Consider the following 22,004-nt stretch of genomic DNA (forward strand, 5'->3'; position numbering starts at 1 on the left):
AAATCTGGGGCACCTATTCTGAGATGGATATAGGCTTTGTGGGGTCACTCACTGTAGGAAGGGGTTCCGCTACAAGGCATAGGACAGCCCACTCTCAAGTTCACCTCGGGGTTCAACAGAATTAATCCTGGTCTTGATCACATGGGGAATCAAATAGCATTTGCAAGTGAATGAAACATGGTACCTTAGCTAAAAGTCTCACTCCCAACGTCTGGTATGCATGACTTGATTATCTATGCTATGTAACCTAAATATTTGACTTTTCAAAACTCATGAACCCGGGGCTAATTGGTGTAGCACGAGAAAGCCACTTGATAATCCATTAATAACAAACCCAGAGGCCCTGCCAGGGTTTCTGTTACTGCTACTCTCTAAAGGTGCCCTGTGTTGGAGAGTCAGCTAACACTGATCCAGTGACGCACAAACTAAAATGCGAGGATTATGGAAAAACAGAACTGTAGGCAGTGTTGACCATTCAAGCCATGTGTCTGGGCATAATGTAGGCCACAATTTCTCACTTTGCTTTTAAGATGGAACCACAAGGAATTTCTTTGTTAAGAATCAGGGAACATTGGGTTGAACAAGCCAGAGGAAGAAATGATATCATGGCCCAGTTAAATCAACTGAGAAATATTTTTATATTAAAGAAATTCTTCAACCTTATAACCTCGGCATTCACATTCTTCTGTGTATTGAATGGAAGATTCTTTTGAAAAGGAAGTTAACATAAATGGTCTTGTCAAAGCTTTAGGGAAAAATCTATAATGTAAGACTCACTATTGAAAATCTGTAATTTCCGACTAATCTTCTATATGTTTGTGATGACATCAGGATGTTGACACCCTGCGATCGCTTTATGCCCTGTCACAAATGTACGCCTTGTGCCAGCGTATTCAGTGAGGAAGCTCTCTTTTCCTCTGTCTTCTTGTTGAGGGAACCCACGGCTATACATTATGTATGAGTCTGGTGTGTTATGCAAGCCCACTCCCATGAGACTGCCATTATGTCTGGCCGTGGGGGAGAGCTGCGTCTTTGCATTTTCAAACATCAGGAAGATGTTACCTGATACTCAAAGAATCTTGGCTGCAGCTGAGCAGCTATCTCTGGATTAGTTTACTGTTGTTGTATAAGACTGCTTTTTGTTTTAACCTCTCGTGCCATTGTTGGCTGTTGGGAATCATGTCATGCTGGCAGGGAATCATGTCATGCTGGCAGGCAGTCACGGGGCAGTTCTAGGATTTCTGATAAATGGAGTTGCCCGTGTCATTCTTCATGTCAGCAAAATGCTAAGTTGGGTTTTGGGCCATCGTACTCAAAGCTAATTGGAGACTGAAAATCTGGAGCCATGCAAATTAATAAATACAGGTACTCCTTAATAGTAGACAGTACATTTCATTGATTTAGTGGTTGAGTCTTCAACGATTGCCCTTTTTTTTTTTTTTTAATTCTGTGCAGGGAACCATCTTATGATAGTTTGGGAAAAGAGAACCAGGGAGGAAAGGAGGATGAGGCGGGCTAGGTGGGGAAACGAAGAGAGGGAGAGGTTCAGGGGTTAGAGCAGCGCTTCTTCTGTATGTATGCCAGCAGCTCTTTCAGCAGGCTGACAAGCCTGGGTTTTTTTAAAAGATTCTATTTATTTATTTGTCAGAGAGAGAGCACAAGCAGGGGGAGTGGCAGGCAGAAGGAGAGGGAGAAGCAGGGAGCCCGATGCGGGGCTTGATCCCAGGAAGCCGGGATCCTGTCCTGAGCCAAAGGCAGACACTTAACCGACTGAACCACTTAGGCACCCCCAGGATTATGTTTTAAATGCATAAAATAAGGCGAAAAGGACTATAGAGGAAGCCAATTACACTGAAAAACAGTAACCAAAATATTTAAGAAAACAAATATGCATTGGAGTAGTAGGTGCTTGTTTATTAATGCACAAAAGCACAAGCTCTAGTGGTAGATCTCATGACTGTTAAAATTTATAAGTAGTGATGAGCTTAAATAATACTCCAAAATCAATAGCAACTGCAGAGTGATATGGACATTTCTATTGGTGACAAAGTCAGGTACTGCCAGTACCTATGCTGGTTGGTTGCTCATACCCATCATTAAAGGAAAATGCTAAATTTCAGGTAGAGATTAATGAAAAATAAAATGTCCTTATTTTCCTGTCCCGGTCCCCAGACCAGGAGTCCATAGATCTCAGGTTAAGATCCCCCTGGTGAGAGGCGTTTGGCTTGACTATTCACTAGACCTTTACTGTAGGCTGTTTTTCCTTGGCCAGGCTAGCTTAACCACACATAGTCTGTTTCCTCCTCTGTAGAGGGCGGACGATACCTACTTTGCGGGGTTGATGGAAAGCTTTAGAACAGCTTGCCCAGCCTACCTCCTTGGGCCAAGGTAGCAGGCATGTGGGTTCCTCTGACGTGCTTTCCTTTAGTAGTTAAATGATGAAATAACTTACTCCTGCTGACAGGTCAGGACTGACTTTCTACTAAGGAGAGAAACCAGAAACAGATTATACTGACAGAAGAAAACTCCTTTTACCTTTAGGTTCTCTTAATGGTTGTTGACCCGTAAGGGGCATAAAAGGTGGGGTCATGGTATAATATGAAGGAAAGGAAGCATTACAAAATTTGAGGGAAGGAATGTATTAGGAATTTTCCTCCTTGCCTTGTGATCCACAGCCTTCACTTGCAAAGAAATAGCTTTCTGCTCATTATAGGGGTTTGAACAGGAACTCAAAGTGACTTTGCCACATAGCCCATTTGGACATGAGCTTTTCCATTTGTCCCATAGGTCCCTGGATGTTTGATTGGCTGCATGGTTAACTGGCTGCATGTCCTGGCTGTTTCTAGAAGAGGCAGATTTACTACCTTCTTAGATCACATGTACTATACCTACAGAGCCCCCAAAAGTCTGGTTACTCTATTAGATTCCGGTTTAATATGTGAGGTGTGGGTCTAGTTTTATTACTTAAGGAGAAACTCAGAACGGCAGATGCCCTGGTTTTGTATGAATATTTTCTTAAGCAAACTTACCTCCAGGGCACAAGGATGTGTTCTCTCTCTGGCTGGCCACATGAGTAGGTCTGTGCACAGTGCTGGGCAATCCTTTTCTCTCTGATGACTTTTAAAAGCAGGATACTGTAGCGTTTGATCCATCCATCCCTTCAGCGGGGTTGTGAAGTCTGGGAGGTAGTGGAGTTTCAGAGTTTCCTTGTCCCTTGGGTAATACTAACACCCCATTTAATGTCTCCTTTTCATCAAAACCAGATTTGTCGTCTCACTTATTTCCCAGTGTCTGGCTGAGATAGTGATCTTTATGAAAACAAACTGGCAGTAACTCAAGCCAGATAAGATGGGAGAGCTGTGACTCGGCAGAAGGAAGCTGTTAAGGGAACAGATGGAGACAGTATCTAAACAACTTCGAGAAGGTGTACGCTTGCTCGTCTCAGAGGCACTTCCTGTCTCCCAAGGGCTGTTTGAATCAGGAGAGCTGCTGGGGAAGCCTCCCCCAGCCCTGCCAGCCACCCTCCTTCAGCCGAGCACTTCCAACAACCCCCGATGCCCACAGTAGATGTCTCCTATTCTTGGACATTTGTGAATGCAGAAGTGGGGTCCAGAGAGTAAATACAGTAAACTGTTACAGGGTATGGTTAGAAAAACAAGGTGTTGCAATTTGTAGAGTGTTAACCAAATCCACTGTGTAGAGATTACTGATTTTCAACATATCATCATTTATTAAATCACCAAAGGTAAAGGCCATCCTTGTCATGATAAGCTCAAGGAAAAAAATAGGACTTTTAGGAGGTTCCAGTGCATTGCCCATCACTCTGATTGTTGATTATTACTAACCAATTTCTTGACTACATATGGATGGGAAGCTCTCAGGACAAGGGATGGAAACCTCTTATCTGCATTTATGAGAACTTACATCTTGGCTCTCTGCAGTTTTTACTCTTCTGTTAATCTAAATCCAGAGTACCTAAGCTCATGCCTTATCCTGTATTAACTTGCTAACTTAACTCCTTGCCTCATGATTTTCTTTCTGATCCAACATGTCCAGTCAGAAGGAAGATTTTATATCCCCCCCCCCCGTGTTACTTTCATGATGTCAGCCTCTTATTTAAGAATCTTCATTTGCTTCCCTATCACATCTCAACTCCTCTGGCCTTCAGGCCCTCAGGTGATGCCCTTTTATTTAATCTTGTTCTCTGATCACCAGCGTGGATCTTTGGCTTCATGAGGGTGGCTCGGTCATGGTCAGATACCACTGGTTCCTTTTTATCCTTTCTTTGATGGGATTTTCTCTCTGCCAAATTCCACATGTTCTCCCAGACTCCACTCTGGTTTGTCCTCGAGTGGTTGTATCTTGGCCCACAGTGCCTCCCCAGCATCCTTGCAGCCCCCTCTCACACATTTGGATTATTTGGTAAATTGGGTTTTATATTGGCCTTCTGTAGTTTCACATACGTTGGTTGACTTGTTTCCCCAGCAGGTTAAAGTTCCTCAGTAGAGTGGACTCTGCTCTCTTTATTTTACGTGTTATAGTTGCCAGCACATCACCAGGACATGGTAAGTGCTCAATAAATACTTAGAGGGGGCTGGCAAAAGGTGCTGAGAGTTGGATATGGCACAGGAGGAGAGGGAGCCTTGATGTGGTCATCAGGATTAAGTGTGTCTTTTGTATAGAACCAGAAACTCGATTTTCCCCAATTTATTCAGAGTTGATCCAGGATCAGCTCAGGGAACTAATTTATTAAAGCCAAGCTTAGGGGCACCTGGGTGGCTTAGTTGGTTAAACCTCTCACTTCGCCTCAGGTCATGATCTCAGAGATCTGAGATCTAGCCCCACGTCGTGCTCCATGCTCAGCGGGGAGTCTGCTTCTCCCTCTCCCTTTGCCCCTCCTTCAGCTTGTGTGTTCTCTGTCTGTCTTTCTCTCTCAAAGAAAGAAATAAACACTACATCAAAAACTAATGATGTAATGTATGGTGATTAACGTAACATAATAAAAACATTTTTTAAAAAAAGAAATAAAATCTTTAAAAATAATAATAATAGATCAAACTCAGGTTAGTGATTGCTAGTTTACTCACAGTAAGAAGTCTAACTTCTGGGCAACTCGCATATCTGTGTCAGCTCATCAGGGCATCCTTTTCCCGGATGCCTTAGGATCCAGGAGGATCCTGGAGGCAGGGTTGCCAGAAGATTGCTCTAGGGCCCTGCATGGCCAGGATTACTGGTTTGAAGCTGCTCCGAAACCGCAGTGTGTGTTCTCTAGACTCCTGGGACATAGTGCCAAGTTATGCTCTTGAGTTTCGTATCTCCCTAGTAGGTGGCTCTGCTTTTAGGAATTGAAGGGCTGATCTACACAGTTGGGAGTAAAACCTGGTTAGTGGCATTCTGAAGGGCAGATTTGATTTGCTGGGGGAGGAAAGGGAAGGTGACTTTAGACAATAGCACAGGTGCACTCAAAAGGTCTTGGATCAGAATTGCCCAAGGTATAACCAGATATGTGACAGGCTGAGGTTTGTGCATGAGATGAATGTCATCACTGCACTGAAAGCAGGTGTGATTGTATGGGGGGGGTGCATTTTGGAAGGGGCAGGTGGGAATGCTGTGTGACGCTGAGGGGAGGGGAAAACATTGGTAGACAAGTATGACTGATGTCTGCTAACTTTGTTTTCCTGAGGCTAATGGGGCCAGTAATTTTCATATGAATAAGGGATGTTATGAATAAGCTATCTTCAAACTACTTTTACTGAATAAAAATTTTTTACATGGAACTTGAGTGCACAGAATAATATATATATATATATATAGGCATAAAATAGTTATTTTAAAAGTACAGTTTAATGTGAATCAGAATGAGTTTTTTATACTCTAAACTGGCAGAAGCTGTGGGGGATTAATTCCCAGAATACACTTATTCTTTTAACACTGAGTATTTTTAGAAGCTTAGAGCTACATGTTTTTGAGGACCTTCTTTGTCCCATGGACAGCATCAAGGGGGTGTTTTGAAGTGGCTCAAGCTCACAAAGGCTGGTTGAATAAATACTAATTGATGGGCTGATAAAGGAGGGTTTACCACCTCTGAGCCACTGATGATCGCCAAATGTATGTAAGAAGCTGAATGGGGAGCTTTTTGCAACTACCAGTAGTGATGTTTGCAAATGGGAGTAAAGAAGGTTCACTTGGTCTAGAACAGGTGTTGGCTCATTTTTTCTGTAAAGGATCAGATATTCTTGAGAGCCACAGTGTCTCTGTTGCAATGACTCAACTTGCCTTGTAGCATGGAAGCAGCTGTAGACAATACAAAAACAAATGCATGTGGCGAAGTCCCGGTAAAACTTTATTTATGGATACCCCCCTGTGATATTCATATCAACTTAGTGTCCTGAAATACTGTTTTTTCGAAGTTTTTCTACCATTTGAAATATAAAAAATACCCTTGACCACAGACTGGAATGTGCCAATTCCTGGGTATGATGTAGGAAAAGGATGGGTTTAGGGAAGAAACAGTACAATATACAGGCTACTCTTATGTTTGTAGTAGTGCAAAAGGGAAATTCACCCTTCCCTTGGCAACTGATAGTTGTTACACTATTCAATTTCAGAACCCATGATGGTCTTAGCTGGTTTCTTCAAACTGATTAACAGCTGTCCTAAGATACTTGATCTATAACCAAACTACTGTTTTTGTCTCTGGATTCACAGGCTGTGGTTTAGTATTATTAGGTTTCTTCTGTTGCAAAACACACTGTGTATGTACACAAATGTGTGTGCGTATGTACACACACACAAACATACACACATATGCACGTCAGAGGGAGGGCTCTTTACCTTAAAAACTTGAGGTTCTTCGAATTTTTTTTTTTTTTACCCACCGCTCAATGGTCCTTCATTCATTTATTAACCATGTGGCAGTTTATTTCCGCATGTACGTCTTAGTTTTCTTTTGGTAGAGTCCTGTTTCTTCCCACTCTGGCTGACAGAGGAAACCACAAAAAGACTTCCTAAAATTAAGAAAACAATGTAACTTCAGTTGTGAATCTTTTCTACTTTGAGAAGGATCAGAGTTTGAAGTCCGCAGTCAATAGCCACGCCCCAGAGAGAGAATTCACTCAAATGGGAGCATGTTGTGAAGAGAGCTGAAACATGGCAGACAGACCTTAACCAAACAGCCCAAAGGTGTACGTATCCTCCTGGTGAGAACTTCTGCTGATCCATGATTAGCAGATTAAGACAGATGGATTCTCTTCCTGGGAACAGTGTTTTTGTTGTTGTTGTTGTTTTTAATGCGTTTAATTATTCAAGGAATACATGAATGTGTTTTTTTCTTTTTTAATTATTATTATGTTATGTTCATCACCATACATTACATCATTAGTTTTTCATGTAGTGTTCCATGATTCACTGTTTGCGTATAACACCCACTGCTCCACACAGAAAGTGCCCTCTTTAATACCCATCACCAGGCTAACCCATCCCCCCACCCCCTCCCCTCTAGAACCCTCAGTTTGTTTCTCAGAGTCCATAGTCTCTCATGGTTCATCTCCCCCTCCGATTTCCCCCCTTCATTCTTCCCCTCCTGCTATCTTCTTCTTTTTTTTTTTTTTTAACATATAATGTATTATTTGTTTCAGAGGTACAGGTCTGTGATTCAACAGTCTTAACATAATTCACAGCACTCACCATAGCACATACCCTCCCCAATGTCTATCACCCAGCCACCCCATCCCTTCCACCCCTCCAGCAACCCTCAGTTTGTTTCCTGAGATTAAGAATTCCTCATATCAGTGAAGTCATATGATACATGTCTTTCTCTGATTGACTTATTTCGCTCAGCATAACACCCTCCAGTTCCATCCACGTCGTTGCAAATGGCAAGATCTCATTCCTTTTGATGGCTGCATAATATTCCATTGTATATATACACCACATCTTCTTTATCCATTCGTCTGTCGATGGACATCTTGGCTCTTTCCACAGTTTGGCTATTGTGGACATTGCTGCTATAAACATCAGGGTGCACATACCCCTTCGGATCCCTACATTTGTATCTTTGGGGTAAATACCCAGTAGTGCAATTGCTGGATCGTATGGTAGCTCTATTTTCAACTGTTTGAGGAACCTCCATAGTGTTTTCCAGAGTGGCTGCACCAGCTTGCATTCCCACCAACAGTGTAGGAGGGTTCCCCTTTCTCCGCATCCCCGCCAACATCTGTCATTTCCTGACTTGTTAATTTTAGCCATTCTGACTGGTGTGAGGTGGTATCTCATTGAGGTTTTGATTTGGATTTCCCTGATGCCGAGTGGTATTGAGCACTTTTTCATGTGTCTGTCGGCCATTTGGATGTTTTCTTTGCAGAAATGTCTGTTCATGTCTTCTGCCCATTTCTTGATCGGATTATTTGTTTTTTGGGCGTTGAGTTTGATAAGTTCTTTACAGATTTTGGATACTAGCCCTTTATCTGATATGTCATTTGCAACTATCTTCTCCCATTCTGTCGGTTGTCTTTTGGTTTTGTAGACTGTTTCCTTTGCTGTGCAAAAGCTTTTTGTCTTGATGAAGTCCCAATAGTTCATTTTGCTTTTGTTTCCAACTTGCCTTTGGAAATGTGTCTAGCAAGAAGTTGCTGCAGCCGAGGTCGAAGAGGTTGCTGCCTGTGTTCTCTGGGATTTTGATGAATACCCGTCTCACATTGAGGTCTTTCATCCATTTTCCTCAGTGCCATTTTTAAAAATCAGATTTGTTCGGGCCTGGTTACAAAACTTGCAGAGCCCACTGCAGAATGAAAACTCCATGTTCAAAAGTTAAGAGTTGCAAGGTGGTTACAACAGAGCATTAAACCAAATGTGGGGCCCGTAGAACTGCACTGTAGCTGACTCTGAGTCCATGTGATAGAGTGACTTGAGTCAGTTCCTGAGAAGCTTCTCTGTCTATTCCAGTGTAAGGCTGGTGACTCCCTTGCTGTAGGCAAAAGGGCAAATACAGAAGAAAGCTCGTGTAGCTCAAAGTCCTTCTTAAGCTTACTAGTGGTGCAGAGTGTTGAAAGCCAAATTGAAAATAAGTATTATGACTGAGCTAGCTGAATGAGGATGATGGTAGAAATTACCAATCTTTATTTCTTGTTTTGATGGCTGTGGCTGATGAAAACATAATTAAGAAAGGGAGGTACTATTTGAATCTGTTCCTTAGAACTATTCCCTCCCGACACGCACCCATTTAACTGGTTTTCTTTTTTTCTTTTCTTTTTTTTTTTTTTAAAGATTTTTATTTATTTATTTGACAGAGAGAGACACAGCGAGAGAGGGAACACAGGCAGGGGGAGTGGGAGAGGGAGAAGCAGGCTTCCCGCTGAGCAGGGAGCCTGATGTGGGGCTCGATCCCAGGACCCCGGGATCAGGACTTGAGCCAAAGGCAGGCACTTAATGAGTGGGCCACCAAGGCGCCCCATCGTTCTCTGAGAACATATTCTTGCATAGCTTAGGAAACACTGGTTTGGGCAAAGAAGATTCCTTTCCAAAAAAAAAATTTTTTTTAAGAATCGGTGAGACACAGCTCTTCATCTCAATTTGAAGTGTTAGCACCATTTTCCTTTTGTTTGGTGCCTCTAGAAAACGGTATGAAGAACTTGCTGGCCTTTTCATAGGAAGTATCAAAAATTTCAAGTTCTTTAATTTTGAAAATTGAAAGTATAATGTATACATATATTTTTACCTACTGATAGCACAGAGGGAAGGATAGTGGCTTTGTCGTTTGGGATTTTCTGAAATTGGATGCTGTCTTTTTTATTGGTAATAAGTTGTCTTGGGGAGCTCAGTACCAGAGATTTCTTGAGGGCAAAGTGTGAGAACACCTTTTAAAAGCATAGCTTACATTTCTAGGGAGAAGACCTTGTGCTCATTCACTCAAGTCCTTTTCAGCAATTTTCAGTGACTCAGAGCCCTGATATTTGCATAGTGATTCAACCAGCAAGGCGACTGGCTGCTGAGATAATCTGGTTAAGATAAGTCCTCTGGTTAATACTTTTAAAAGGTTAATAAAGGCCTTTCCTGAGTAGTGCGCTCTATAGTGGTTTCCAGCAACTTGTGATTATCTAAATTTTTAGATAATCTATTAATTTAATCTATTAATCTAATATCTAGATTATCTATTATTACCTTCAGAGCTGGGTAGTAATAGTGATATTTAAATATTCTTTCAGAGAGACCCACAAGGCCATTTCTGGACAGTTGACATTAAACACTGTGAAATTCCACGGGACAGACAGCTTGGCAAGTTTGATTCGGGTGCATTCTGTTCAGAACTAGTTTCTTGTTTTTTGTGTTTTTTTTCTCAATAGTGGTTTTGTCTCTCTGCTAAAGGTCAGACTGCAGTTGTCCAGTACTGGTGGATTTCCTTTGTGAGACCAGGGAAGGGGGTGGACATACTGACTTAGTTTTATTATGTATAATAAGCTACCACAACACCAGGTTTTATAGACTAGAAAATGTAAATAAAATCATCTGCATTTTAGAACTGCTGGTGAGCACCTCCCAATTCTAAAATCACTTGGGACATGTGTAGGTCTCCTCTGGGCTCCCTTTCCCCCTCTCTGCTCTTTGGTGTAGTGGGGCTGAGCCAGCGTGGGTTTAGTTTAGAGTCGGGCTTAGTTTGAATCCTGGTCTCATCGTTTGGACCGTTGAGGTAGCATGGAGATTGAGTAGCTTCGGTAATGTGGGGTACCACCACAACGTGGCAGAGCTCTTAAATGCCTGCTACATAGTGGGGATGGCATACGCCTTCATTCAGCCGCTCACCACCTAGGAGAGGGGACAGGGTTTGAAGGCAGACCTGTGTGGGTCTGGTTGCGTGCCCTTTCTCTTCCCAGGGCCTTGGGGGTTGGCAGAGGCCTTTAGCTGAAGCCGCTCCCTGAGAGAGTTCGACCAGGGGTGGCCCGTGGTGAAGCTTGGCCTGCCCCAAGCTGCAGTACAATCCTATCGTACAGTTTTGCACCTGCACAGAGTTTAAGAAGAGTTCATTATTTACGTGTACTTAGGCCTACTTTCAGGATGGCTGGTTTCTTGAGGAGCCTCACTCAATCTGTTCAGGGTAACAGCATGAAATAGCTTTCATTCTCTCTAGGCACTGCTTATGACTGTGCTCTGTCAAATCCCAGTTCCAGTCCCTGGATGATCTGTATCGGCCATGTTCTCTAATTCTTCAGTCTTTCTAAAACTCCCTACTCTCATATCCAGTTCAAGCTGTGTACCTCTCCTCCTCTCTTTAGAGCTCTAGCTCCTCCCCACATGACAGGAAATGGAGCAAGGGTCCAGCACTTACTGAACTCGGCAAGTCACAGTCGGTGGTGAGAAAGGACTTCCATCTGGTTCATTCTGAGGTTAGGGGTCTCTGCGCAGATACTTTATATAGCTCTCTTGGGGCTGTGCTTAGCTTCCCCTCAACCTCTCCTACACAGCACCTGTTCGGGGAGTTGCTGCGTCTCACTTGGGCATTGCTGGGTGTTTCTGTCCCGTTCATGCTCCCAACTCCTCCTCGGAGACTGGTGCCCTGTTGCTGGGCTCAGCAGCTGTCTGGCAACCCTAGGGCTCCTGCCTCACTAACTTGAACACTCCTCGAAAAGGAGTTCTGCAACTACAGGGTTCCCCTCCCACTTTGCCCAGGGCTTAGAATGAACTGGAAAGGAGTGGAATATTCCCACCTTCTTTCCTGAAGTACTACACCTGGATCCCTCTAAGCTCTACTTCCATGCAGCTCCTCCAGCGGGCTTCCCACCTTCCACATCTCTAGCTCAAAAATGGATGCCAGTCTCTCCTGATGGTTATCCTCCCAGTCCAGGTGATGGATGCCAAATTCTCCCAAGTCCCTAACATGCCCCTTTCTGCTCCTCTGCCAGCCTGGAGTGGGTCTGTGGGTTCTGCAGCTCAGCAAGCAGCCAGACAAAGAACAGGAGGACTGTTTCCCCTTCTTGCACGTACCCCAGTCTGTCCTAGGGATTGTCTCAGAACCCCTCCCAGGCTCCTAACTCGTTGGAGAAGCAGGTAGTAACCTGCACTAGAAACTTACCTTCTACACAAAGCCAACATCAACCATTCTCCCTTTTCTTGGGGGCTGGATGGAGAGAGGGGCTATGGTCAGCTGGTAGGACTGGTCCTGTGACCTCTGGGTAAGCAATATGGCGCATTGTCTGTCCCTACATGTTTATGGCTTTCTAAGTAGAGTACTTAGCCTCATTGTCCTCAGCCTTGGGTCTTGGCAGTAAAGCTAAGAATAAGAAGAAAGTCCCATTCAATTATATCCTCTTCATATTAGTAATATTCCCTTTCTTTAAATACCTGCCATCAAGTGCTGGGGATGTTTTTTCCATGCATCCTTTTTTGCAGAACCAGGTTAATACCTAGAGGTACTGGTAGGATTTGAGTTGTAGCCTTAAAAATAAATCAAACTTCAAGAAGGAACAACAGGAGTCTCCATGGACTTTTCTATGGTGTGAATGTTTGTGTCTTGCCAAAATTCTTACGTTCAAATCCTAATGCCCAATGTGATCGTATTAGGAGATGAATTTAGGAAATGATTAGTTTGTGAGAGTGGAGGCCTCATGAATGGGATCAGTGTTCTTATAAAATGGACCCCACAGAGCTCCCCAGTGCCTTCTGCCATGTGAGGATATGGGAGTAGGTGCCAGCCATCAGCCGGGAAGAGAGCCCTTACCAGACCACGCTGGTGCCCTGATTTTGGTCTTTGCAGCCACCAGAACTGAGACAGACATCATTTAAAAAAAAAAAAAAATGCATTTATCTGAGAGAGAGAGAGCACACAAGCACAAGCAGGGAGCTGCAGTGCAGAGGGAGAGGATGAGAGAATCCCAAGCAGACTCCCCACTGAGTGTGGAGCCCAGTGCAGGGCTTGATCTCACGACCCTGAGATCTTTGATCTGAGCCAAAATCAAGAGTTGGATGCTTAAGCAAGTGAGCCACCCAGGCGCCCCCCAAAATTATTATTAGCTGTAGGGTTGGGACGTTCAAGCTTCTCTGAGAGGTCTTCAATTTCCATCAGCTGCCTCCTTGCCAGTAACTTGGAAATGTAAAGGTATGTTCTGCTGGAAAGATTGTTTGATAACTGCTACTTCTTCACTCACCTAAGAAAGGGAAAATCAGAACAAACTGACAGTCACTTCAAATAATAGATTTGACAATCGGGAATGAGTAAGCTACTTTATTGTTCATTTATTCAACACATACAAGAGAGAAAAGAGAAGGCCCTGGAGGTATGTGAGTGAAATGGTGATCCCTGTCTAGGGAAAATTAATCTGGCAGCAGTGTGTAAACTGGATCACCTGGGGAGATACGGCGCCCTAGTCAGAGGTCAAAAGCCAGACCAGAGGTCAAAGGGCCTGAATAGTGTGGGTGGCCATACAGTAGAGAGCACGGGAGAGAGGAAGGGAGAGAGACACAGAGTTGGTAGAAGCCAAGAGCCGACTGGAATGAGAACAGGAAGGGACATTGCATCATGAACAGAAACAGAGAATTAGAAAGGAAGATCAGTTTGAAGGTAGGCAAGACCAGGGCCACCGTTAGACTGAAGTGCCTTTGTGAGAAGGAAAAGGCACTAGTGGGGGCGGAATCCTTGGGCCCATATTGGTTGCTGAGAAAGCCAGTAGGTAAGAAAGGCTCCTCCTCTGTGTATATCCCTGTTGTTCTTTTTTTTTTAATTGCAGTAAAATATACGTAACAGAAGATTGGCCATTTTAACCATATTTAAATGTACAATTCAGTGACATTAAATGCATTTATCATGTTGTATAACTGTCACCACCACCTATCTCCTGAACTATTTCATCTCGGAAAACTGAAATACATTCCTCATTAAACCCTAACACCATTCCTACTCTGCCCAGCTCCTGGGAACCACCATTCTCCTTTCTGTCTCAATGAATTTGACTGTTGTAGGTACTTCCTGTAAGTGGGATCATACAGTATTTGTCCTTTCATGTCTGACTGATTTCACTTAGCATAATGTCTTCAAAGTTAATCTCTGTTGTGGCATGTATGAGGATTTTATTAAGGCTGAATAATCCATTGTGTGGATTTACTGCATTTTGTTGATTCAGCCATTGATGGACACTTTGGTTGTTTCTACCTATTATGAATAATGCTGTTCTGAACATTGGTATCCAAGTATCTGTTTGAGTCCCTGTTTTCAGTTCTTTTGGGTGCGTACCCAAATGTGAAATTGTTGGATCATATGTAATTCCGCTTCAATTTTGAAGGAACCGCCAAATTGTTTTCCACATTGGCTGCACTGTTTTGCATTCCCACCAGTAATCTATGAGGGCTTCAACTGATCTACATCTTCACTAACATTTGTTATTTTCTGTGTGTTCTTAAAACAGCCATGCTACTGGGTGATAGATATCATTGTGGCTTTGATTTGCACTTCCTCAATGTCCCTGTTATACTTTTGTGCAGCTTCTAATGTATTTTATCATAAATGTACTCATTGTGTAAATAGAGTGTCTTGCCTCTTTTTTAAACTATACTTTTCAAGAATCTGCTAAGAAAGAACATCTGTTAACCTTGTAAATTTATGGCCAAACCTTTACCCATCTGAAAACATACTCACGGGGCTTGTTTTCACTTCCCTTTGTAATGTAATAAAAGTTTAAGATGTGTTTCATTCGACATGCAGAGTGTTTAACTATTTCTTAATTAGTTCTGAGCATTTAAAAATCAGAAAAGCTTGTAAAAACTTGGATTTCCCACTTACAAGGAAATCTTGGAGGTGGGGCCCCAGGGGTTCATGCTCTCACAAGGCAGCAGGGCTGAGTGGCACATAGCCCTCTCCCGGCCCAGCTTCACCCCTTGCCAATAACTGCCTCACCCCTGCAGTCATCTGTTTGCAGGGCCTGCTAGAATGGATTTTCTGAGGCTAAAGTTAGTCTCCATTTATTCCAGTTTATATTAATAATTTAGGTGATTATAAGTGACTGATACTTATGCTCTACCTAGCTACTTAACACTTCCACTGACACCTTCCGATAAATTCTGAAATCTTGTATCTGTCATTGCATGCCTCAAGCCCTTTGGCACAAGTCTTGCCAACAGATTGGTCCCAACTGGTTAAAGGTTGCTTCAAATCGGAGTGTTTCTTCTTAGCTGAAATAATTTGAAGTCATGTTTCTGTACACACGTAAGGCACAGGTACGCTTCTAGCTCTCTCACAGGCTGGCATAGTGGCTCTTCAGTGTGTTACCCTAACTCTCAGTCCCTGCTTGTTGTTCTGGTCCACTGGTGATCATACTGAGGAAACTGCTCTTCACATAAGCTTGATATTTGTGTTTCTGAGTGTGTGCCCATCCATTTAATATTCTGTGTATCTGCCAAACTATGGCTTCCGACATAAACAGAGTGGATGCCTGTGGTCTGGAAATACAGTTAGCAACGTCTGTCGATACTTCTATGGTAAAGGTGATCAGTGATCGGCTTCGGATCCCGTATCTTCCAGATAATCAGGACTGGAAGGTGTTAGGTGAGGCTGCCTTGTGGCCATGAAATGGAGGCATTGTGACACGTGAGCCAGCCCCACAACACCCTCGCAGCAGGATTTGTTATTGCACGGAGCTGGCCGGACTGTCGATCAAGCCACATTTCCTGAAACCTAAGAACACCAGGGTGTGATCATGTTCTCTTATAACCGGCTCCTGTTCCCTCAAACCTTGGCCTGACTCTCCTTGTGGTTTGCAGCCTGGCTCTCTCTGTGTGGTCGCGAATGACTTCTTCCCTGAAGGTGAAGCGCTAGGTGAACAGGAGGGTAGTGGTAGAAGAAGGATGTGAGGGGGCCTCTCGGTGCTTGAGGGGGACTCCGCTCCCAGCCTCCGCTCTCCAGGTTTCTTCTCTGAAGCTCGTTTGGTCATTTGTCCAGGCAGCTGAGCTGAAAAGCTTGTTGTCAGAAACCGAGTTGGCCCCGATGGTTTGTGCTTCCTGTCAGAGGGGAAACCGGTGTGTGCATCTCAGCCGTGTGTGCATCTCCTGCTTGCCGGCCAGTTTCTTTTTGTGTCTGCCACTCTTTGCTTGTCGGTTCTTGTCCCTGACTGCAGCATAGTTTGAACTTCATTTTCTCACTACTCTAGAAGTTTCCTTTCTGGCTTCTTGCCCCTCCCCACTACAAATGCCACTTGTGTGTCACTTTTTCCCCACGGCGGGTGGGACGAGATTCCTTTTTATTCATGTGGTGGACTTGCATTCCCCTCCTCTTTTAAGGGTTGGCCACAGAAAAAAGTTTTCTGTATTTCTGATGTCCATTTTAATACAGAACAATGAAGAATTGTTAGACAAGTGAAGTAGTACTTAATTATCTGTCTGGAAATTCTGGCGTACCTCAGAGGCTCTCTGAGTGAGAATTCACTGTGGATGGCAATTAAGGTGCCCAATTCTCGAACGTGCTGTAAGAGTAGATCCCACAGGCACCATTGGCCTGATGACCCTGTCTGCTCCCTCTTCATGGCCACTCCACCCCAGGTAGCTGCTATTTTGACTCAAGAGCTAGCACACAGTGAAGAAATTGACTTCTACGAAAAGGACCCAAATGGGGGGCAGCTGGGTGGCTCAGTTAAGCGACCGACTCTTGATTTCTGCTCAGATCATAATCTTGGGGTCGTGAGATCGAGCCCCACATCGGGCTCTGTGCTCAGTGCAGAGTCTGCTTGAGAGAGATTCTCTCTTTCCTTCTCCCTCTGCCCCTCCCCCTGCTCACTTTCTCCCTCTCAAATAAATAAATAAAATCTTAAGAAGAGGACCCAAGTTGAAAAATTTTTTTTAACGTGGCTTTGTTAAGATACAAGATACAAGGATTCTGGGGCTCCTGCCATCAAATCCCAGGGCGTCTATACTTCTCAGTGCCAAGACCTACAGACTCAAGGGTGGGGACATATAACAGAGAATGCAGTCCCCAGCTGCTTTTGGTCCTGGGAAGATAATCTAGGTGGCTCTAATTAATAATTAACCTACATATAAAATCAGAGCTGTCCAGCCAAGTACAGCAGCCAATGCTGCCACCTGGTGAGCTGATTCTGGTTGAGCAAGGTGAAAAGGACCTGGGAAGAATGGTATCTAGCCAAGGGAAACCAGGGTAGCCGCTTAGAGAGAACTGGGTTGGAGTCTTACTGATTCTGGTGTAATTGGAACCTTTTGCTTCTCAAGTCTATTTTGTAATATTATGTATACAGGGTGGGTGGTTGTTTAGTGCTGTGAAATGTCTATTTGGTCATACATGCACATGGTACAAAATTTAAAAGGTCCAGAAGAGAGTACACAGTGGGAATTAAGTCTTCCTTTTTCCAGTTCCCCTCCCGAGGTAGCCACTCTTGATAGTTTCTTTTGTAGATTACAAGTGTAATTTCTGAATAGTTACATGCACTTGTAATACCACATATACAAATATATAAACACTTCATATACTCACATCTTATTCTACAGTTGTTATGCAATTGTGTGACACAATTGTGTACACAATTGGGAACGTGATTAAATAGTTTTCGGTATTGATGATTTCCTGCAATCTTTTAATTGTGATTTAAGCAGAAGGAAAATTAGAATCTGGGACTGAACAGAATGGCCATTCTATAAAGCAACTACTGTTGGGGACCATGGAACATGTCTTGGGAAGTGACAGGTGCAGAGGTTGAGCCAACCACACTCTTGAGGGTATGGTACATAGTCTCACACGTCACACAGTGGTGTCCACGGGTGTGTGCTGGGCTCTCTTTAAGTTCTTTGTAGCCCTAGTTTCCTCCTTCCCAGAGGCTACTATTGGGATATGTATAAAATGTATCATTTAGGTCTGTGTGCATTATTGTATCTCATCTTGTGTGTAGGTACGGTTGATCCTTGAACAACACAGATTTGAACTTAAAAATATAGTTGACCCTTGAACAATGTGGGGATTATATGATAAATACAGGACTGTAAATATATTTTCTCTTCCTCATGATTTTCTTAACAATTTTTTCTTTATCTGACTTTATTATAAGAATAGATAAATAATATATCTAACATACGGAATATGTGTTAGTTGACTGATACCAGTAAGGCTTCCAATCAACAGTAGGCTATTAGTAGTTAAGTTTTTGGAGAGTCAAAACCTATATGCAGATTTTCAACTGTGGGGGTGAGGGTCGATGCCCCTGACCCCCATGTTGTTCCAAGGTCAACTGTGTTTTTAATTTAGGCAAATGTAAGGCTATCTTAGTTTTAGCTTTTAGTTATTTTTAGTTTGAGGATTTTTGTTTTGTTTTACTAGGCTCTGAAAGTTCCATTCTTATTGCTAGGTATACATCTACTTTGCTGCTACCTGTCCTGGTGTGGCATAACTGAGATTTCTGAATGTAGTTGAAGCAGTTGTGGTGACTTTTACCCCAGTTTTTCTTTGATCTTATTTTTTGTTTTTCATAAACACTTTGAAAGAAATCTAAGAAACCTTAAAATTCCCCCAACCTAGTGTAATCAACTTTTCTAAATTTTTCATAGGTGGATATACCTGGCAGAATTTTAACAAAAAAAAAACATAAATTGGCATTATTGTTTTTCACTTCACTACATCATTGTTCCTCCATTTTTCTAAGCTACCATCATAAATTTTCATGGCTACATAATATTTCATGTATATCTATAATATCACAGTCTCTTCCGTGAAACAACTTCTAACTGGTTGATGTTTTAATATCACTGTAATTAACATCCTTGTGCATACAGTTGGTCTTTTGTTCCTGTCATTTTCTTCTATTATTTTGCCAGAATAGATGGGCAACAGGGAATTACGGAGTTAAGGAGAAACGTTGTTCTGTGGCTTATGATGCATGTTGCCACATTCTTCCCCTCTCTGTGTTTCCAGAAATGAATGCAAGTGTCTGTCTTCCATTTAAGGCAGACTTCTTTTATTTTTAGAGTGTTATAGTTAGAGCTGTTGCCATGGAAATTGATTTATCAGTGTCCTGATGGTCAGCGGAGAAATGAGGAACTGCAGGTTCTCTGTGTTGAGAAGGAGTTGTGGAGAGTGCCATCTGCTACCTGCTTATATGCCCTTTCCCTGCCGCCAGGCCTCCTGCACGTACAGCACCGCGTGAGTCACGAGCCCTTCCGCCCTACACCGTCTGGGTCACCAGTAGCCAGCTGGTGCACAGCCCTGCTTCAGTCTGGCCTGGGGAGCATGTGAGCTGGGAACTGTAAACATGGTCAAGCATATAGAGGAGAATGGTGCTGGGGGTGCTGCTCCTACTGCCTGCTCCTCATGTATCCCAACTGAAGGGCTATTAAAAAGTGGCTGGCTGCTTATAAAGATGTATATCGGTGAAGAGGAGGTGGTGTGGGAGTGGAGCGTGGAAGGCGTTGGCAAGAACATTTGTTGGATTCTTTTCATTCTCCTCTTGGTGACAATGAATGATGGCATCTAGCAAATCCCTGTTTGTCATTTCCTTGGTACAGCTGGCAATGGGGGTGGGGAAATTAGTAATGACTGGGCAAAGGACATAGCTGGAGGGGGAAGGGGCTTTGGGCATGGTACTGAAATCGCATGTCCGGCTGATCAACCTTTCAGTAGCATCTTCTCTCGCTGTTCAGTACTGTCCGCTGAGAACTACTATTTTTTGGATCTGTGCGACTCCAGAAGAACTAGTTCTTATATCTCTGTCTGATTTCCCATCTCCAGGAGAGGGTTAACTTTGAACACAAGATACCTGTTGCTTAAGGGAAGGAAGAGAAGAAAGGAAATTCACACTGGATACAGTTTGGGCCAGTTACGTTTCTTATGTTTTAAAATATGGCCTGGCTTTAGCTATGGCATTCTCTTGGTATTCTAGAATGTCTATTTAATAATTCGATATTGAATATTTGGATAGAGAGTAGGAGAGGGTTGTAAAAAAGAGTTGAGAGTAGAAAGGAGTTGTGGCAAATTACCTAAATTCACGATGGGCTTATTAACCTTGTTGCTTTTATTTTCCTGCGACGTTGAGGCAAAGAAATGTTGAAAAGTGCAAGAACAGTGATTATTTTGTGGTTAGGTCATGTGCACAATGCAGACAAAACCAGGAAGGAGAATCTGCTTCATCAAGCCTTCAGTTGTTATTGAGGCCAAAATTTATGCGGAAGCCTCAGATGAGTGTTGATTTGCCAGGAAACTGCTCCTGCCTAGTACTTGATGTTCTCTTTTCCCCAGCTCATGGTTGCCTTGCCAAATGGAAGGTGTTTTGCACTGTACATGAACATTACAGCCTCATCTCACCTGTGGCAAATTCTGAGAAGCCAACTAGGCAGAATCCAATATTTTAGTTCACTTTTCCACGGCACTTTGATTTGCTGGTTTTCCCGCAAGGTGTCCTATGCTCCAGTAGTCTCCCTCCAGAGGACTTGGGACCTTCCATGTACAGGTCAGTGTGGCCAGACTGCTCAGATGCACAGGAGAGACCCTCCTTGGAGAACATGCGGAATCTGATGGATCCTTTGGAACATCATACTTGAAACTAATGCTCACCTGCCTACCTCCTTTTTCTTCCTTTTTATGAACAACTATTTCTTGAACACCTATTGCATGGCAGGTCCTTTCTTTCCTGGGTGACTCCACATAGGGTATCTGTTTTAGTTCTCATGACATCTCTGTGAGGTCACTGGTGTTGTACCCAAATTCCTGGAAGAGGGAGTTTTGGTCCAGGTTGATGGTTACCTGCCAAGGTAACATGACTAATGAGTTGTAGAACTAAGTTTGAAGCGGGATTTTTGGGGAACTCAAAGCCCAGCTCTGAGCTGTAACCCCACAGATACCTCTGAAACTGAAAGTCTCTTCAGCCAGTCCCAAAGAAGATATTCTCTCCATCTTGTACTAAAGCACAGGCACATCTCACTTTGGGAAAACCAGTCTGTGAGGATCTAAACTGGCTTATTTTAGTTTCAAAGAAGGCTTCACTGTGAGTTTCTGCTTATGAAGCGAACATGGCCAGGAAGTGAGTGTGAGCCCTGTTGAGCCCATTCATCATAAATGATCTGTCAGAGCCGGTGCAGTGTGGAAGACATGTGTACTGTGGAGGTGACAAGCTGGACTGAAGTCTGTTTACGGGCTTCTGTGAGCAAAGTAGTACTTAACTCTCTGAGCCTCTTTCCCTCTCTATCAAAGGGAAATAATACTGGGGCACCTGGGTGGCTCAGATGGTTAAGCGTCTGCCTTCAGCTCAGGTCATGATCCCAGGGTCCTTGGATCGGGCTCCTGGCTCAGCGGGGAGCCTGCTTCTCCCTCTCCCTCTGCCTCTCCCCCTGCTTGTGCTCTCTCTTTCTCTCTGTATCTCTGTGTCTCAAATGAATAAATAAAATCTTAAAAAAAGAGGGGGGGGAGTAATACTGATTTCATCAGGTTAGTGTGAAAATACATTCATAGAAGGGCCAAGTGCCTGCTAAGTGCTGAGTAGCGTGCTAAGCCTTGCGTTGCAATCCTTTGAGAATGGCATTGCCAGTCTCCTGAGAGCCCCCTTAGAGTGCAAACCTGGCTCTCACACACATGTATAAATATTTGTATAGCCTCTACTAAATACTGTTTAAATCTGTAACTCGTGTAAGGTAATAGCTTGTGTGTGTGTGTGTGTGTGTGTGTGTGTGCATGCGTGCGTGTGTGGTGTGGGGTTGGGTTAGCTAAGGGGCTGCCACAGACTGGCGAGAGGAAAAGGCATGTTTGACATGGTAGAAGGCTAGCATAATTGCTGCCTTAGGAGAAAATGTGTGGCAGGGGACGGCTAAACAAATAGCGCTAAAGGACAGATGTAGTCAGTGGGTTTTGTTGGCAGTTGTGCAGAGGGTGGTCTGGGGAGATAGCAGTGAACAATAAAAGCCATGGGTAGCTACCACTAAAGGGACCTACTACATGCTAGGCGCTGTTCTCATGCTCTTCTTCTGTTAACTGACAGCTCCCTGAAGCAGTAATACTGTTAGCCCGTGTTACAAATTAGGAAACTGAGACACACAGGTTAAGG

General features: G+C 43.4%; 1 protein-coding gene across 4 annotated transcripts in view; it reads left to right on the forward strand.

The window, feature by feature from the left end:
- The window catches only part of IQGAP2 (IQ motif containing GTPase activating protein 2), a 289,377-nt gene that overhangs the window by 107,696 nt on the left and 159,677 nt on the right, over positions 1–22,004 (forward strand). Inside the window, exon 1 of one of the 4 annotated variants that reach the window (XM_027604838.2) lies at positions 19,043–19,114. The exons of the other annotated variants lie outside the window; for them this stretch is intronic. Coding sequence (XP_027460639.1) covers positions 19,071–19,114 — 44 coding nt within the window. The 5' untranslated portion in view covers positions 19,043–19,070. Of the gene's footprint in view, positions 1–19,042; positions 19,115–22,004 lie in introns of those variants that run through there. 4 annotated transcript variants of the gene reach the window in all.

This window comes from Zalophus californianus, chromosome 5 (assembly GCF_009762305.2).
Source record: "Zalophus californianus isolate mZalCal1 chromosome 5, mZalCal1.pri.v2, whole genome shotgun sequence".
Taxonomy (NCBI): domain Eukaryota; kingdom Metazoa; phylum Chordata; class Mammalia; order Carnivora; family Otariidae; genus Zalophus; species Zalophus californianus.